Below are 15,623 nucleotides of genomic sequence, written 5' to 3' on the forward strand. Positions count from 1 at the left end.
ACAGTTGGGCTGTAGTCTAAGCACTGGGAAGTGATGGCTTGGAATAGTTCAAGAGGAGAAAAGCCATGGAAATGTTTCTGTATAGTTTTCTGCTGCTTGTAGTTTATGTGTATGTTATGTAGATGGCACATAAATATAATGGATTTACGCATTAAACGGGGTCTCCATATGTAAAGGGTATTGGGATCTTTTTTCTTAGAGATACTGAGTATAGCAAGGGGAAATGAGAATGAGTCTCAAGATGGGCAGGAATGGAGAGTTTGTGCAAAGACTTTGGGGGAAAATTGGGGTGTTTGATCTTAGTCTCCTTTCTCAGTCCAAATACATAGTAACAGGATTCTGGGAACTCTTGAGTGTGTGAGATGCTCCGAGTGTGAAAGAGAAGGATTCCAGGTCTTTAGGAGTCTGTGCTCTCCTTTGGAATCCCTCCCTTTCTTAGGGGTCCATGAATCAACACTTAATGACTTTCAGCCCTGAAAGTTGTCGGGCTCAAAAGGGAAACGGTAGGAAGAGCTCATTGTGATGGCCTGTGTTCACTAGTCAAGAGATGGTGTAACCACAGACTTGAAGAGCATTATGGTTACCAGACCGTGTCGGGCAAGACTGAGGCATGAGTAAGATGCTTTCTACAGTGTGAATTTGAGTATGACACTGTGCAGAGATGTGGTTAGGCCATTTTTAACAGAGGCAGGAAATTTGCTTGGTAGTGATCAAGACCTTGCTTTCAGTAAGGCAGCTTTGTGGTAGCTGCCTTAGCGCTAGCGAAAAAAAATTGAAAAAAAACAAACAAACAAACAGATTTTCTTTTTTCCTCCTGCTGGATAGTTTAGAATCTTAGAGTTCTTCAAGCTCTAATGGCATACTCTTTACAAAATTGAGGACAGATTATTCTGCTTGTTGGGAGACAACTTGGATGTAAAAGAGACAGCAGTGTCTGCTTCAGAGTAAACACATTTTTCTGGATTGGAGTTTTAATAAGAATAAGCTGACTTTCTTGGCCCTGCTGTCATGGTAATCTTGAGATGTAAAACCCTGCGAATCCTCCTAAAGCTTCTTTGGGTTGCCACTCTGCTCTGGAACCACTGAAAAGAAAGCTCCTGTGCATTTTGTAGATGTAGCTGCCTTTCATCCTGAGAAAGTGAAGCGACAGCTCTAAGTTGGCTCAGGGCCTCACGCTCAGTCGGAAATGGGCACTCCAAATGGGGTGTCTTAGTGACCGGTTGTCACCAGGAACCCCGAAGATGGGCTGTCTGCCCGCTTTCCCCTTCCCTCCAGACTTTTAGGTTGACGTGGAATCTGCCCCTTGGGCGCAGTTATATCACAGGAGACCATTGCTAACGGGCTGTGTCCTGTGGCCAGTGAAGGCTGTCTGCACTCAGCTGCTAATCTCCTCGAGCCGTGTTTGAGCTCAGTGCTGCTTCTTCTGTTTATCTGTGTGCATTTATCTTTGCATGTGCCTCCTGCTATCACCTTATCTGTCCTTATTTCATTAAAAAATTTTTCTTTGCTATCATTCTGGCCCTTTGGGGCCTCAGTCCCAGCACCTCTGGATCTTTCTGGTACACTTGGCGTAGCTGGAAAAAATGATGCAGTCAAATGCCAGATCAAAAGCAGATGGAATTGCATGCGTGTTTGGGTAACTCCTGGTCTGTTACTTTTAATGTAATTAATAGAATTAAAGAAGTTGTGGAAACATTTCGTTTTTACCTTTTGATCACTGAAAGGTGCACAATATTGACTTACTGGACACCCACCTCATAAGCTTTGTTTCCCTAAGGTGGCAGCAGCCTCCTGGATAAATTTAGGAATCTCAAAATCTTGTGGGAGAATTATTTTATTAGTGCATCTAAAAAAGGAGAGGTCACGGAAATTACTTTATTCCCACTCTACTTATATATTGTCAGTAGTGGTAAAAGAAAAAGCAGAATTGGAATGATTAACATTTTGCTTCTCCTGATCGATGAAGCACAGACTTCTCCCGTTTCATCCCAGGTTCTACCTTTAGTTTGACACAAAATTGGCATTAAAGGACCATGGGGGTTGTGAGTTTGGACGGCCATGTTACAACTTTGAATATTTTGCACCTCTCACAAAACATTCCAGGGCCTGATTGAATCTTTCTGACATAAGAAATACTTCCCTGCACTGTAGATTCCGCATGCTTTGATTGGTGCAGGCTCCTGGAGTAGGCACAGGCACAGGGCGACATCGGGCCCCATGTTCCTCTGGGACTGAGCTCAAGTGCCTCCCTCCCCTGGAAATGGCTGTTGGCTGATACCTTGAGAGTGATTTTTGGTGCTCTGCTCTGTTACTGTGATCGTTGGCTGGTTGATTTGCATGCAAGGAGCTATGCAGATGACAAGCTCTTCCAAAAAAGCTTGTTTGTAAGGCAGTGGATATCAACGAATCCAGAATCCGAACTACAGGGTTGACTGAACATAAACTGTAAAACCAGTTGAAGTTTAGAATGAGTCAATGGCAGTGATATGGTTGGTATTCACGGGCGCCAGGGCATCTGCCCGAGGCCCTCCACACGCCCTAGTTCACTCTCCTTCCAATCTGTAGACCCCTCCTTCATGGCACACACGAGGAGGCTGTATGCGTGAGCAGGTGACAGCTCCCCTCTGGCAGTCACCGGGGCACAACATGGCTGATTGGAGCGGTCGGGCTTGTTGGCTGGGGAGTACGTCTGGGTTCTGACTGACACCTAATAGTCCCCAAATATTGCTGCTGTTTTTCTCATTTAAACTTCAGTGGTTTTACGTGTGATTGCCCCAGTCGTATGCCAGTCGGCCAGTTACCTTTCTGATGTGATCTGCTTGTTAACTCTTTAGAACAACGACAACGAGACGGCCCTGCATTGTGCAGCGCAGTACGGCCACACGGAGGTGGTGAAGGTCCTCTTAGAGGAGCTAACAGACCCCACCATGCGCAACAACAAATTTGAGACACCGCTGGACCTGGCGGCGCTGTACGGGAGACTGGAGGTGGTGAAGATGCTCCTGAACGCACACCCCAACCTCTTGAGCTGCAACACTAAGAAGCACACCCCCCTGCACTTGGCAGCGAGGAACGGCCACAAAGCCGTGGTCCAGGTCCTCCTGGACGCCGGCATGGATAGCAACTACCAGGTAGCGGGGCGGACATACCCCCGGGCCCAGGGGACCTAGTCATTTTGGAAAAGGCACAAGTACCATGCTGCTGGGCTGTGTTCTTATTTAGCACGTTTCACCCCACGTGTCAGATGCTTCCATTTGTTGACTCATTCTGATGTGACACTTCAGAGACAGACTCCTCAAGTGAGTCTGGTATATTTTTTTTTTTCTTTTCTTTTCTTTTCAGGGGTAATATCTCGTCATTATGCCCTGAAAAGATGTGCTTGTGGACTCTCTCTGAAAATCAGAAAAATTTCATTATCTTCCTGTACAGGTGTTCCCACTGCCAGTGCTTGCCTCCTGCAAAGTCCCATCAACTTGATCTTGCCAACGGGAGACTTAGCATTTCCCTGTGGTGTTAGCTTTCTCCATTCGGTTGAATGGCTGTTCCTTAGGCTTCACGTTGACCAAACCACGTGTGAAGTTAAGGTGGTTTTTTTGCCCCATGTACTTTTCTTCTCATTATCCCTTCCACCCGGGAAGGTGGACTTTTGAGGAGTTTCACCAATAGGTGGCTCCAAGAGTCACTGTGCAGTTATTTACGTGTGGCCTGATGGTGGCACTTCAGATACACTTTGCATATGGGCCACGATTGTGGTTTCGGAATCCAGACAAGAAAAGTGGGAAAGATAATGACAGAGAACTTTGTGTGGTTTATTTTATTTTCCCGTCCCTTCTTGTCCATGTCCCGTTTGTCGTGTGGAGCCACGCCAAACCTGGGTCACTGTTCTGACGACATGCTGCTCTGCGCTCTCGTTTGCTTTCCAGACGGAGAAGGGCAGTGCTTTGCATGAGGCTGCTTTGTTTGGCAAGACCGATGTGGTGCAAATCCTGCTGGCTGCAGGTGAGAGGTCGGCAGCGCTCTTGTTTACACAGCATGCCAGGGTTGGGGTCGTTTCTCCCTAGCCTCCCCAGAGGGGGATTTTTGCTGGCTGCACTCAAACCCAATGTATGTCTGTCTCCACTGATTGATTGCAAGTGTACGAAGTGTTCTTGGATAGCTGGATTAAATAGCTTTGGACGAAAAATGTTGATCATGCTACTCGGGGCATTGGGGGTCCTGGAATTTGACCTTCTTTGAGGCTGACTTGAAACTGCTCACTCCCCTGGTCCACCTGGTATGCCTTTCTAGGAATTGATGTCAACATAAAAGATAACCGTGGACTGACTGCCCTAGACACCGTCCGGGAACTGCCTTCTCAAAAGAGCCAGCAGATAGCAGCACTGATTGAAGGTATCAGTTCATCTGCCTGTTGGGGCGACCAGGGCACACACTGGCCAAACCACAGCATTTGTATTTGGTGCAGCTTTTTTTTTTTTTGTCTTCCCGTGTAGATCACATGACTGGAAAAAGAAGCGCAAAAGAGGCAGATAGAACCCCCACATCCCAGGGACCTGTCATCTCCAGTATGGACTCCATACCCCAGAAATCTCAGGGTAAGGTGGCTTTTCTCTGCCAGCGCAGGTGCTCTCGGCTTGAAGAGTTGAATGGGCTTTGGTAGAATGAAAGCATCTTCATTTAAGTAATAATTTCAGGGGGTTGGGAGCACTTAATAAGCTCGTATCCAAATGTCTTGTTTTCCAGCTAGTATATGAACTTTTACTGGACATAGCTTAGGCCTTTGACTTTGGACCTCTTCTTTCCTACTTTATTTGATTCTCCACTTTTACACTTGGCTCTGTGAGGTCTCTTCTGGGATGTGTTGTAGGTGGTTTGATCTCCAGGTGAATTCACAACTCACGGAAACCCTTTTCTAACACACACTGTCATGCTTTGAGCATAGTTGGCCCACGTTAAATATTGAACGAGTGTCAACTGGTTGGTAGATGTGGACGCGGCAGATTTTGGTAATATGTCACTTGGCCAACAAATGTGGTGTGGGCACTCCCTAGACAGTCCAGCCTCTCCGTCGTTAGCTACAATCCACCTCCTCAGATTACTGAGCAGCCTTTTGGGTCCTAGGTGTGATGAGTGAGAAGGACAAAGTACTGATTGACACCTTCCCTCAGATACAAGAACAGTAAAGAAAGCCAGGAGGCTGGAGGAACGGAACAAAGCCACACACTGAAAAGGGAAAGGGATTTTTCAGAGGAGAGCAGAGGTATAAGGTTAAAGGGTGCTCAGCCTGTCTCTGCTGTGGAGTCCTTGCTACCCCCACCTCCACCACCACCCCCACTTGTTTTCTTGACCTCATAATCCACTAGTAATGGGCTTAGGAGTTCACTAAGCTCTTGGCCTTCAAGGATTTTACGATTACAATTTGACTGTTTGCCAAAGACCCAGAGATCGCTGGTCCATAACAGTAGGTGATTTTTCAAAGTCACAAATTTAGATCCCAGGTACTCTGAGGTTGGTAGTTCTCCGGTGAGTGAGTTTAACCTTGCACAGTGCCTCCGTGTCAGAAAGGCTTCACGGTCCTCTATTTTGCTTGAGCAGAGGGAGGTTTTTATTAAGAATTTAAAGGATTACTTAAGTTTCCAGTTACACTTTGCTACATTTTATGGTTTAAGTTTATTCTATCACGGTATTGAGGTTCTGGGAATTTATAAAGGTCTTGAGAGGTGTCTCTCATAGATGTCAAGGATTTGCCGTGTTGAATTAGAGAAAAGTCTCTTGTAAGTGTCAGGGTATAAAGAGCAACTGAAACTCAAGGAGACCCTTTTCTAACACACACTATCATGCTTTTCTCCTGTCCGTGGAGCAAAGTAGTTTTCTGCTTTTGGTTATTGTTTGTCAAGTTCAGGTTGATGAGGGTCTCCGGGTGGTTGTAGTGGTTGGAAATCTGAGATTGTGCCCTCGTCCATTGACTCTTGCTCTCTAACCTGTTCAGGTGACGTGGAGAAAGCAGTGACCGAACTGATCATTGATTTTGACACAAACGCTGAAGAGGAGGGTCCCTACGAGGCGCTCTACAATGCTGTCTCCTGCCATTCGTTGGACAGCATGGCCAGTGGGCGATCGTCTGACCGGGACTCCATGAGCAAGGAGGCCGAGGCAGCAGGAGTGAAAGCTGCTGGAGTGAGGCCTGTATGTGGCCCGGGTCCCCCGCAACAAGACGGGCGCTGTGTTGTCGGCCTCCTGTGCTTCGGTGGGGCGTGGGGAGAGGGAGGGTGCCCCTAGTGCCGGCTCCCTTGGCAGAGGCCTGCATCCTGCTCCCCTGTTCTCCTCGGGCTCGGCCACATCTTCCTCTTGCTTAGTGTGGTTAACTATACAGATCGCCTTGAGGTAGAATTTTGGTTTTCAATGTAACATGTTTGCATCATTCTATTAGTTTTTGGCCTTAGAGCACATTTTGGCCTTAGAAGCATTTTATTTCTGCATAGCCTACTGCTGCTTCTGTCCCCGGCGTCTTTGCTCTATATTGTTACTTTTCTCTCTGGAGAGCCGTTCCACAGTGAAAGAGCTCACTGAAGTAAGCTGTTGCCTGCCCTGAGTGCATTCCCACCGTCCATTTGCCATCGACACGTTATCCATTTGGACCTGGACAGATTCTGCACTCAGCAGGGTTGTAGCAAGGCTTAATCAGATATCACATATGTTAGTATGTGACATTCCTATTTGTCCCAGCCTTTTCTTCTCAAGGTCCACCTTGCCATCTTACTGCTTCTTTCTCTGGTACTTCTGCTTCCACTCTTGTACATTGTTCTCAAGACTTTTTATTCTGGGGCACCTGGGTGGCTCAGTTGGTTGAGTGTCCACCTCGTGATTTTTGGCTCAAGTCATGATCCCAGGGTCTTGGGATTGAACCCCATGTCGGGCTCCATGCTGAGTGTGGAGCCTGCTTGAGAATCTTATTCTCTCTCTCTCCCCACCCCACCCCACCCTGGCCACCCTCCCCCTGCTTGCTCTCTCTCTCTCCCTCTCTCTCTCTGTCTCTTAAAAAAAAAAATTTTTTTTTTTTAAATTTTTTTTTTTCAACGTGTATTTATTTTTTTTGGGACAGAGAGAGACAGAGCATGAATGGGGGAGGGGCAGAGAGAGAGGGAGACACAGAATCGGAAACAGGCTCCAGGCTCTGAGCCATCAGCCCAGAGCCTGACGCGGGGCTCGAACTCACGGACCGCGAGATCATGACCTGGCTGAAGCTGGACGCTTAACCGACTGCGCCACCCAGGCGCCCCCCCAAAAAAATTTTTTTTATTACCTTTTTCTCCGTCACAGTTTTCCTCTGAGCCCAAGCCTCAATCAGCAGTCCCATGGGAACTTCCTTCCTACATGGCCAGGCACAATAATTTGAGGTTTTGAGCACCACACTTTTACTAAACTGGCCATTGCTCTAATAGAATCCCAGTGATTCCCAGCTTGGGGCATATTTCCAGGTGTATATCATTTCTTCCTGTTGGAGAGGCTGACTTTTCCCTTTTGGTGTAAATTTGCCTTATGACCATTTTGATGAGCCTTTGGCTCCTAGGTGATCTTTGGGTTTTTCAGATGTTCCCTGGGAATGGGCCTGATGCTTCTAAGTGTTCTTTTTCATTAGGCTCCTAGAGTGGTCCTAGAATAGTCCCAGCGTTTCTGCTTGGATTTTGGAAAAGCCCACCAGTCTTGTGGTAGCCCACCAGAGTAGTAGGTATTATCAAGGGCTAATTCAACTCCTTGTGAATGGTGGGAGCACACACATATGCCAAGCACCTCTGGCATGGTGCTTCTGTAGACAGAGCTGGTTGGTCTCACTTTCGCCTTAGGTACAAGGAATTAAGCAAATCCACCTGTGGAGGAAGGCATTGCTTTGTGGCACTTACAGGTGATGCCCATTAGAGGGAGCTAGAGGCTTTACAAGAAGAACACAGGGTTAGGGAAGAAAGCTTTGAATAACCAAGTTCCTGCGGGCTTAGCCACTGATTTATAGTCTCTTTGTTCCATCCCACTCTAGGAATGTATCCATCGATGGTCTTGCTAAGTAGAAACTGATGCCTCTTGGAGTGCATGCTTTGCCATTTTTCCTTGAGTATGTGGTGACTGTGCCACTACCTTCCTGGCCCTTGGTAATTAACTGTGGCCAAGGGACTGTTCTGCATCTTACACATGCAGTGGATGGTGTGTAAATCAGCTCTGTACTTACAGGTCCCTGGGCCAAAGTTTTCACGTTAGAAAAAAGAGGCTGCTGCCTCTCTTTTCTTCCAGTGTCCCTGGTGACCACTTCTTGTGCAAGAGGTGTTCGTATCGTCCTTTCTAGGCTCCTCTAGTCTTGAGAAGGGCTCTAGGATGGGTCCTTTTGGTCGTTGTTGTGTATCATTTTGTTTTTCCACGGGTATTTTTGTCCCAAGGTTGGATAATTGGTGTAGATTACAGGCCTGCTCCTTTTGCTGTTCCCCTCCCTACAAGGTGGCACGTGGAAGGGAGCAAGGTTGTTTCTGCACTTCTGGAGTAAAGACGGGTGGAGAAAGCAGGACTCAGTGGGAAATCTCATCTAAAAGCTTTGTTTGGCTTGAAAATACGAACGTGTTTTGAAGTTGTTGCTGTTGGGCATCCATCTGGTTCCAGGGACTGTAGGAATGACTGATTTATGAAGGTAGAATACCAAGTGCTGAAGCACATTTTAACGGAGAGAGATCATGGATGCCAAATGCTAACTGACCCTGCCGGCTCCTGAGATGTGGGAGACATCGTGCAGACTTCTCTGAGACTCTCCTGTAATTCAGCATGTGCCTCCACTCTGACTTTTAAAAAATACTGCTGTTCTAGCAACACAGCGAACTAACGTACAAGCCAGGGAATGAGCCTGCAAGCCAGTTCCCATTCCAGGTTCCCACTCCTTTCCCTGTAGGAATGTTGGTTATGAAACATGATTAGGACTTTGCACTATAAACAATGCTGACAGTAACTGCAGGTACAATGGCGAACCTCTCTTCAGCTTTCTGTCACCAAAGATTGTATGTGTTTCTGAAATTGTCTACCCTCGACCTAACTGATCCCTGCTTCAGGGTGTTTCTTGCTCTAGGGTAGGGATTGGCAAAGTACGGCCCACACATAGCTGCCCATTTTTGTGAATAAAGGTTTATTGGAACACAGCCACATTCTGTTACATGTTTTCTATGGCTACTTTTGTACTGCGATGGCAGGGTTGACTGGAAAGCCTAAAATATTTACCGTCAGGCCCTTTAAGAAGGAGCTTGCCAATCCTTGCTCTAGAACAGGTAACTGACAAATATTCCTTTTTTAAATGGGCTGAGATGAAATCGGGTTTTCAGGGGTGCCAGGGTGGCTCAGTCAGTTAAAGTATCCGACTCTTGATTTCAGCTCAGGTTATCATCTCTGGTTGTGAGATAGAGCCCTGTGTCAGGCTCCATGCCAGGCCTCTCCCTCTCCCTCTCTGTCTCCCTCGCCCTCTGCATCTCTCCTGTGTGTACACACGCCCTCCCTCCCCCAGCTCTTTCTCTCTCTCTCTCTCTCTGTCAAAGTAAAAAAAAATTTTAAAAAGAAATAAAGTTTCCATATACTAATGATACATAATAGTAATCATTGAAGGAGGTGACCAAGGATAAGAGACCAGTTCAGAGCTTTGGGGAATAAACCAAAGATTGGGGGTAGCATTAAAGTTTGAGCAGGAATTGGTGTTTTTGTCCTTGATTTCTCTCCTCATTACTTCCTTGGTAGCTTTGGTTTGTTAGAACTCATTGACAAGGTGATTCTCTGGATTTACTATTTCCTCTTTTTGACATAGACTGACAGCTGACTGGTTTTCCTAGGCTAGAGTTTTATTAGTATTATGAAGGACATTTTCTGGCTAGGCAGTTGTGTGGTTTCAGTGCTGATATTTCTCACTGTGGTCTAGAATATGAAAAAAGTGTATAATCTCTGCTACAGACATCAAAAAGTAAGGAGTGTGCTGACTGAATTTTGTGCTGGGGGTGGGGTGTGTGTGCACGTGCAAATACTAAGCTATCTGTTTAAATACTGATCCTTAAGTTTAGTCTCTCGGGGGAGTTCTTTACATTATTCTTTTTCATTTCCAAGGGCTAAGGTAAGAATAAATCAACAAGTTAGGTACTTGAAAAAAGAGATCATGAAATACTTACTTTTTCTCTTCTGCAGAGGGAACGTCCACCGCCTCCAGCAAAGCCACCACCTGATGAAGAGGAGGAAGACCGTATAGATAAGAAGTATTTTCCATTGACAGCTTCTGAGGTAGAGGGTTGAGGGTTTATTGCCATCACTGAAGCACGAGGTTTCGGAAGGTCCATCAGTGTGTGCTTAAAGAAGACTCTGCTTTCTCATTCTCTTAGCGCCCCTTTGGATTAGTACATTTGTATTGTGCACATCAGTAATCTGGAACAAGATCTTTCAAACTCACTTAAGTAGTAAGCAAAGAATTTTAATGGAGCTGTCTGGCAGACGGGCCAGTTACCCATCTGCCTTGCACATTGAAGGTAAACCACGCACAGTTCTCCTGGCTCCAGTATCTACACAGTTTGCCTTTCTGCTTTCGTACCTGTGTCATCTTTTGATCCAAAACGTAGACTTTGCCCCTAATCACTGTCTGTAGACTGCGTCATATTAGCAAGCTTTGGTGACTCTGCCCCAAAAGTCGTCTTTCTGTTTTCACATTTTCCTTCTTCATTTCACATGAAGAATCCACCAGGACAAACATGGGAAATGTCATAAAGGCTCAATTAGAAGAGAAGTAAGATTCATGGAGGTGGGAGGAGTCAAAGAAAGAAGGTTATTTGAGAAGACTAGTCCACCTTTTTAAAAAAGAAATCTTATCGTGAGGCAAATAGTTGTACCTTCTCATGGGGTTAGTTATATGAAGAAAATCATATTTTCCATGATCTTTCATTTTCAGAATGTCCCTTTAATACATGCCACCATTCAGAGACCATGTTTATTCAGCACTGATTCAAAGTATTATGTAATTTTGTTATTTTATAGCTTGTTCAATACCCTGTAGTTCTTTCATTTAAAAATCAGGTAATATAAACTAGTCAGTTAAGTCTCATTACTTTATCGCTAGAAGTCAGAGTTAACTTTTTTATTGTACTGCCACAGACCATCCTGTGAGACAGGTTTTTTTTATCTAATACGAGCACATGGAAGCAGAAGGATGGCTTTAGTTTCACAAAATGTATAAATACAAGGAAGCACTTTTAAGAATGTAAAAGTCAGTGTTGGAAATAGGGGAAGATTTTTATGCTAGGTATAAATTCTGTCCTTGTTTTTTTCTATCCCTTAATTACAAAATGCTTATTATCATGTTTCAAGTAAGAGGCCTCTAGAATTACAGCCTCTAGGGTAATAATACATTGCTAGAAGATAGAAATGCATGGAACAAATCCCTGCATGTTTTTATATAGAGATTTGCTTTATTACTCTCCTTTTATAAGGGAAAACCTGGTAATATGGAGCATATTCAGTTGGGGCTAGGTCTCTATGAATGCCTTATGCCACCTCTTTAACAAGGACTTGGATTAAAATTCCTAATACCCAAGGATAAGAGCAAGGCTCTTAAAGAAATATTAGATAACAAGGACTTTCTATTCTCCCAGGGCTTTTTAGAGCATATAATTTGTCAATAACGGTGTCAAGAGATAGGGGGAGAAATCTCCATTTGTCTCCTGGGTGGGAGACTCTGAGATACTTCTAGGACTTGCTTCTGAATAGTCTGGAATTCTGGGTCAGTTGGACCACGGCAGTCAGAAGTTAGAAGACCATGAGAACCCTGGCTTTGCTTACTTAGTGATTTTAAGTACCTAAATACAGAGGTGATGTGATATGGGCCATTATCCTTGTGACGATCAAGGCAGATTCTGTTTGTCGTGTGAATGAATAGATGTTCTCCAAAAGCGGACTCTGATCTTCACTATCTTTATTTCTTATACCGCCAAAACTTTACTACCCTACACCTCATATCCTAGGAGGCGCTGGCTCATCATAGTTTAGACTTCTGTTTGGCAGGCAATCTGCTTCAGTGTTTGTGTCCTGTTCCTGAGGCTCGTCACTGTGAGATGACCCATAGAAACCTTGGAGGGAAGCTGAGTGTAGCTGGCTCCAGAAGAGCTTATCAGATTAACTACCAGGTCATGAAACTGGCTTCCAGAAATTACACACATACACATGCACGTGCACACACGCGTTGAGATGTTTTTGCCCCACCAAATGGGCTGCCAGCTACATCAGACTGACCATGATCTTCTCTATGTTCAGATGTGTGAAACCTTCATGGGAATATGGGAAGTTGCAGCTGCTATGGTATCCCTTCCCAGAAAACTGCCCACACCCCGGCCGGTCATTCAGTTGGTCACAGTTAGGTGCTGACTGGTAGTAGCTTCTCTCTGCAGCAAAAATGTTGCTTTCCATGTAACAGAGAATGCAGCTTTTTGGCTTTGGTTTATTGCCAGCCCTAGAAGAAAGGGGAGAAAAGATTAAGGAATAATTGAGTAAAAAGCAGAATCTTTTCTGTTGAAAATCAGTTACTGCCATATTCACTGTGACAATCCACTTCTTGAGTGGGAGTTAGGAAGGCTCCAAGAAAAGCAGTCTATTGCTTTATTATGAGATTTTAATCCCACAGCTGGCAGGAGCCAGGACTAAGGAAGAGATCCCTGTAGAAGTTGTCTGGATGTGAACAGGGGACTCTCACAAGGTATCTGAAGGAAGGAAAGAGTTCCAGATTGGATGGAAAGTCATCCTTCTCAGGAAAAATGAGACCATCTTGGTCCAGAACCAGGGGAAGTGAATTTTATGGTCCTGCCTCTGCTGGTTGCTCTCTGTGTAACTTTGGGCAAGTCCCTAGACCTCTCTGGAAACTGGGTTTGGGCATCTGCAGAATGAAAGAGCTGGGGCTGGGTGCTCTCTAGCTGTGACTGTAGTGGTTCGGGTCCCTCCCAGCTCTAGCACTTGCTGGGTTTTTGCTTCTAGTTGTCATGCCCGGGAGCAGGCACAGAGTGAACGTGGGTCCAGTGGGCCTGATTTTCCACATGGAAGTAATCAGCTGTCCTGCTTGAGAAGAAAGGACAGTATGGGCTGGGCATCCAAGCTGTCAACTACCTTTCAGAGAAGCATGCCTGCGGCTATATGAGTGCTCTTGCTGTGTCCAGAACACTTACAGACTCAGCTTTCCAGGGCTCCAGCTCAGGGATAGCTGTGGGTGTGTAAACCTGAAGAACCCAAATTCCTGTCTGTAAAGCCTGTGGTATTAAGTTGACCCTGTATGAACTGCTTAATGGTCCCTCTTTGTTCCCTTAATTGTGTTCCCACGAAGAGGCAAAAGTAATTAAGCAATACAGGCAAATGGCTCGTTGTAATGAAATAGCTTTTAGCTTCCAGGTGGCTTTCAGTAAGTGGAGGTTCCTGCTATGCCTAGCAGAATTTCGGAAAGAGACTATCATTCTGCCTTTAGAGTGGCAGCCTTGTTAACAAGCAGGAGCCGCAGTCTCTTATTTAGTCTGAGGCTCCTGGAATCATTGATGTCTCATTAGGCCGTAACGCAGTGAGCTATATCTCCAAGAAGCAAAACCGTGATGAATCACAAACCTGGTTCATTTCCAGTGAGCTGTGGGACATGCCTGAAGGAGAGGCTTCTGCATGTGCCAAAGAGTCACATTCGTAGGGTACCGTTGTTTGTTAGGCAGACGTGGGAATCCCTCTGAACCCCTCTGTTCATAATATATCACTTCTAGCCAAACTGCTCAAGGGGACATTTTGTGCTTTGCCTTGCTCTCACAATAGCTGATACGTGATTATTCTTAATTTGCCTACGAAACACATTGGATTCTTACGACAGATGAGGCAGAATTGTCCTCTAAATCGGGGATCTCCATTCCCTCTCTCAGTGTGACTGTAGCACTGATGATGGTGTTTCTGGCTCAATGTGAGGAGGAAGTGTGGCTCCTTGGGTGCCATGACCAGCTGTGGCCACAAGGCCCTCAGCTGCCTAGACCCGCCTGGCAGGTGTAGGAGCCAGCCCTGGGCCAATTCTCTTAGCAGAGACGCTTGGCTGCCTAGGTCAGGGATTTCCCCATAGACAGAGCTGCTTTTTCTGCACTGAAATTCATACTGCCTAGCCACTTGACTCTTTTCAGAACAGAGATGGGTGGAATTAGTTTAAACTTGTATTACCATAAATGCAGTAGGAAGCCGGCTTTTGAGAGAAACTTCCCCATAACCCCCAGGACCTGCAGAGAAAGGCTCACAAAAATAGAGAAGGACCAATAGAGCACTTTGTTTCTAGTTTCTAGTAAGGGTCAGTCATTCAGGGTCAGTCAGAAGTCATTTGATTCCCTCCTGAGAAGGTGGGAAGGATTCCAGCCTTGGGGTAGTATGTGTGCATATTAAGAAAGAATCGTGGAGGAAGGAGGCTTTTGTGATGCACCATAGCTAAAAACGGCTTGGAAGCTACTATCCACCCCAAAGAGACCATGCAGAATACTGTTATGATGGGAGAAGCAAGAGAAGGAAGGATCTTGGATTTTATTAATGGCTTTTTGAAGGATATAATGAGGTAAGGAAAGGGGAGTGTTTTAATCAAAGGCCATTGAGATTTGAGGTGCAGGTGCATATCCAGAAAAGCAGTTGTGGTTTCACGTGACACTGAGTTATTTACTTCTCTTCCCACCCCTCCTCCCCCCTTCTTCCTCTCCGGTGAAAAAGGAGCCAGGGATCTTGAATTTGTTCAACATAATCTGCCTTGGTATTAGCCACCCACATGAGAAGTTCTGTGGTGTCTTCTCTCTTAGGTCTTGGCCATGAGACCCTGGATTCAGGGAAGTGCAGCCAGGGAAGAGGACGAGCATCCTTATGAGCTCTTGTTAACAGCAGAAACAAAGAAGCTGGTATCCGTGGATGGAAGACCAAAAGGTACACCCCCACCCCACCCCGCTCCCATCAGAGACAACCTTGAAAGGGTTTTTTAAAGTTTGTGATCCTGAGTGGAAGGAGAGGATGATGTTCCTTGGGAGGAGGGAGCTGGGTGTCATAGCAGTTGGGGGTGGTGGGTGTTGATTATGAGCTTTCATTGTCAATGCCCCGTGTTAGGTAGAGTTGGCTCACCACCCTTCAGCACGCGAAGCAAGGAGGTGGTTAGGTCAGACCAGGTAAGAACCGTGGAAGGAGAAATGGCCCGCAGAGTAGTGGAGCTTGATTTGGGGTATCCAGTCATAAACCCTCAAGTTAAGGCTGTGGAAAAACAAGCCCAACAAGTCAGTCCCTTTGGGGGCAGGCTGACGGCACAGGCTCTGCTTTGAGTCCTGACCTCACAGTGAGACGCTCCTGGGGAGGGGCCCGTGATTGGCTGCCACCCGGTAACTAGAGTGCTCTGTCGCCTTGGCCTACTTTCGTTGCCTCTGCAAAATTCCGTCTCCTCCGTGAGGGAGTGAGTGCCGCAGGACGGACAGCCAGGCAGACGATGTAAACGCGGTCACGACAGGGGGTGAGCGCACTGCTGGAGAGTGTGTGACAGCCTCGTTCTAAGGAAGAGTAAGAAGGGGCAGTGCCATTCCCCCTGCAGTTGGAAGGAACTTCTGTGGCCT

General features: G+C 46.0%; 1 protein-coding gene across 6 annotated transcripts in view; it reads left to right on the forward strand.

The window, feature by feature from the left end:
- Nucleotides 1-15,623, forward strand: part of ANKS1A (ankyrin repeat and sterile alpha motif domain containing 1A) — a 179,471-nt gene that overhangs the window by 76,810 nt on the left and 87,038 nt on the right. For all 6 annotated transcript variants that reach the window (XM_086706644.1, XM_086706645.1, XM_086706647.1 and 3 more), the window contains 7 exons: nt 2,835-3,131; nt 3,924-3,999; nt 4,288-4,389; nt 4,491-4,592; nt 5,987-6,183; nt 10,192-10,284; nt 14,832-14,952. In XM_086706644.1, the coding sequence (XP_086562770.1) occupies nt 2,835-3,131; nt 3,924-3,999; nt 4,288-4,389; nt 4,491-4,592; nt 5,987-6,183; nt 10,192-10,284; nt 14,832-14,952 (988 nt within the window). The remainder of the gene's footprint in view (nt 1-2,834; nt 3,132-3,923; nt 4,000-4,287; nt 4,390-4,490; nt 4,593-5,986; nt 6,184-10,191; nt 10,285-14,831; nt 14,953-15,623) is intronic.

The sequence above is a fragment of the Puma concolor genome, chromosome B2 (genome assembly GCF_028749965.1).
Source record: "Puma concolor isolate L17-30 chromosome B2, mPumCon1.1.hap2, whole genome shotgun sequence".
Lineage (NCBI taxonomy): Eukaryota > Metazoa > Chordata > Mammalia > Carnivora > Felidae > Puma > Puma concolor.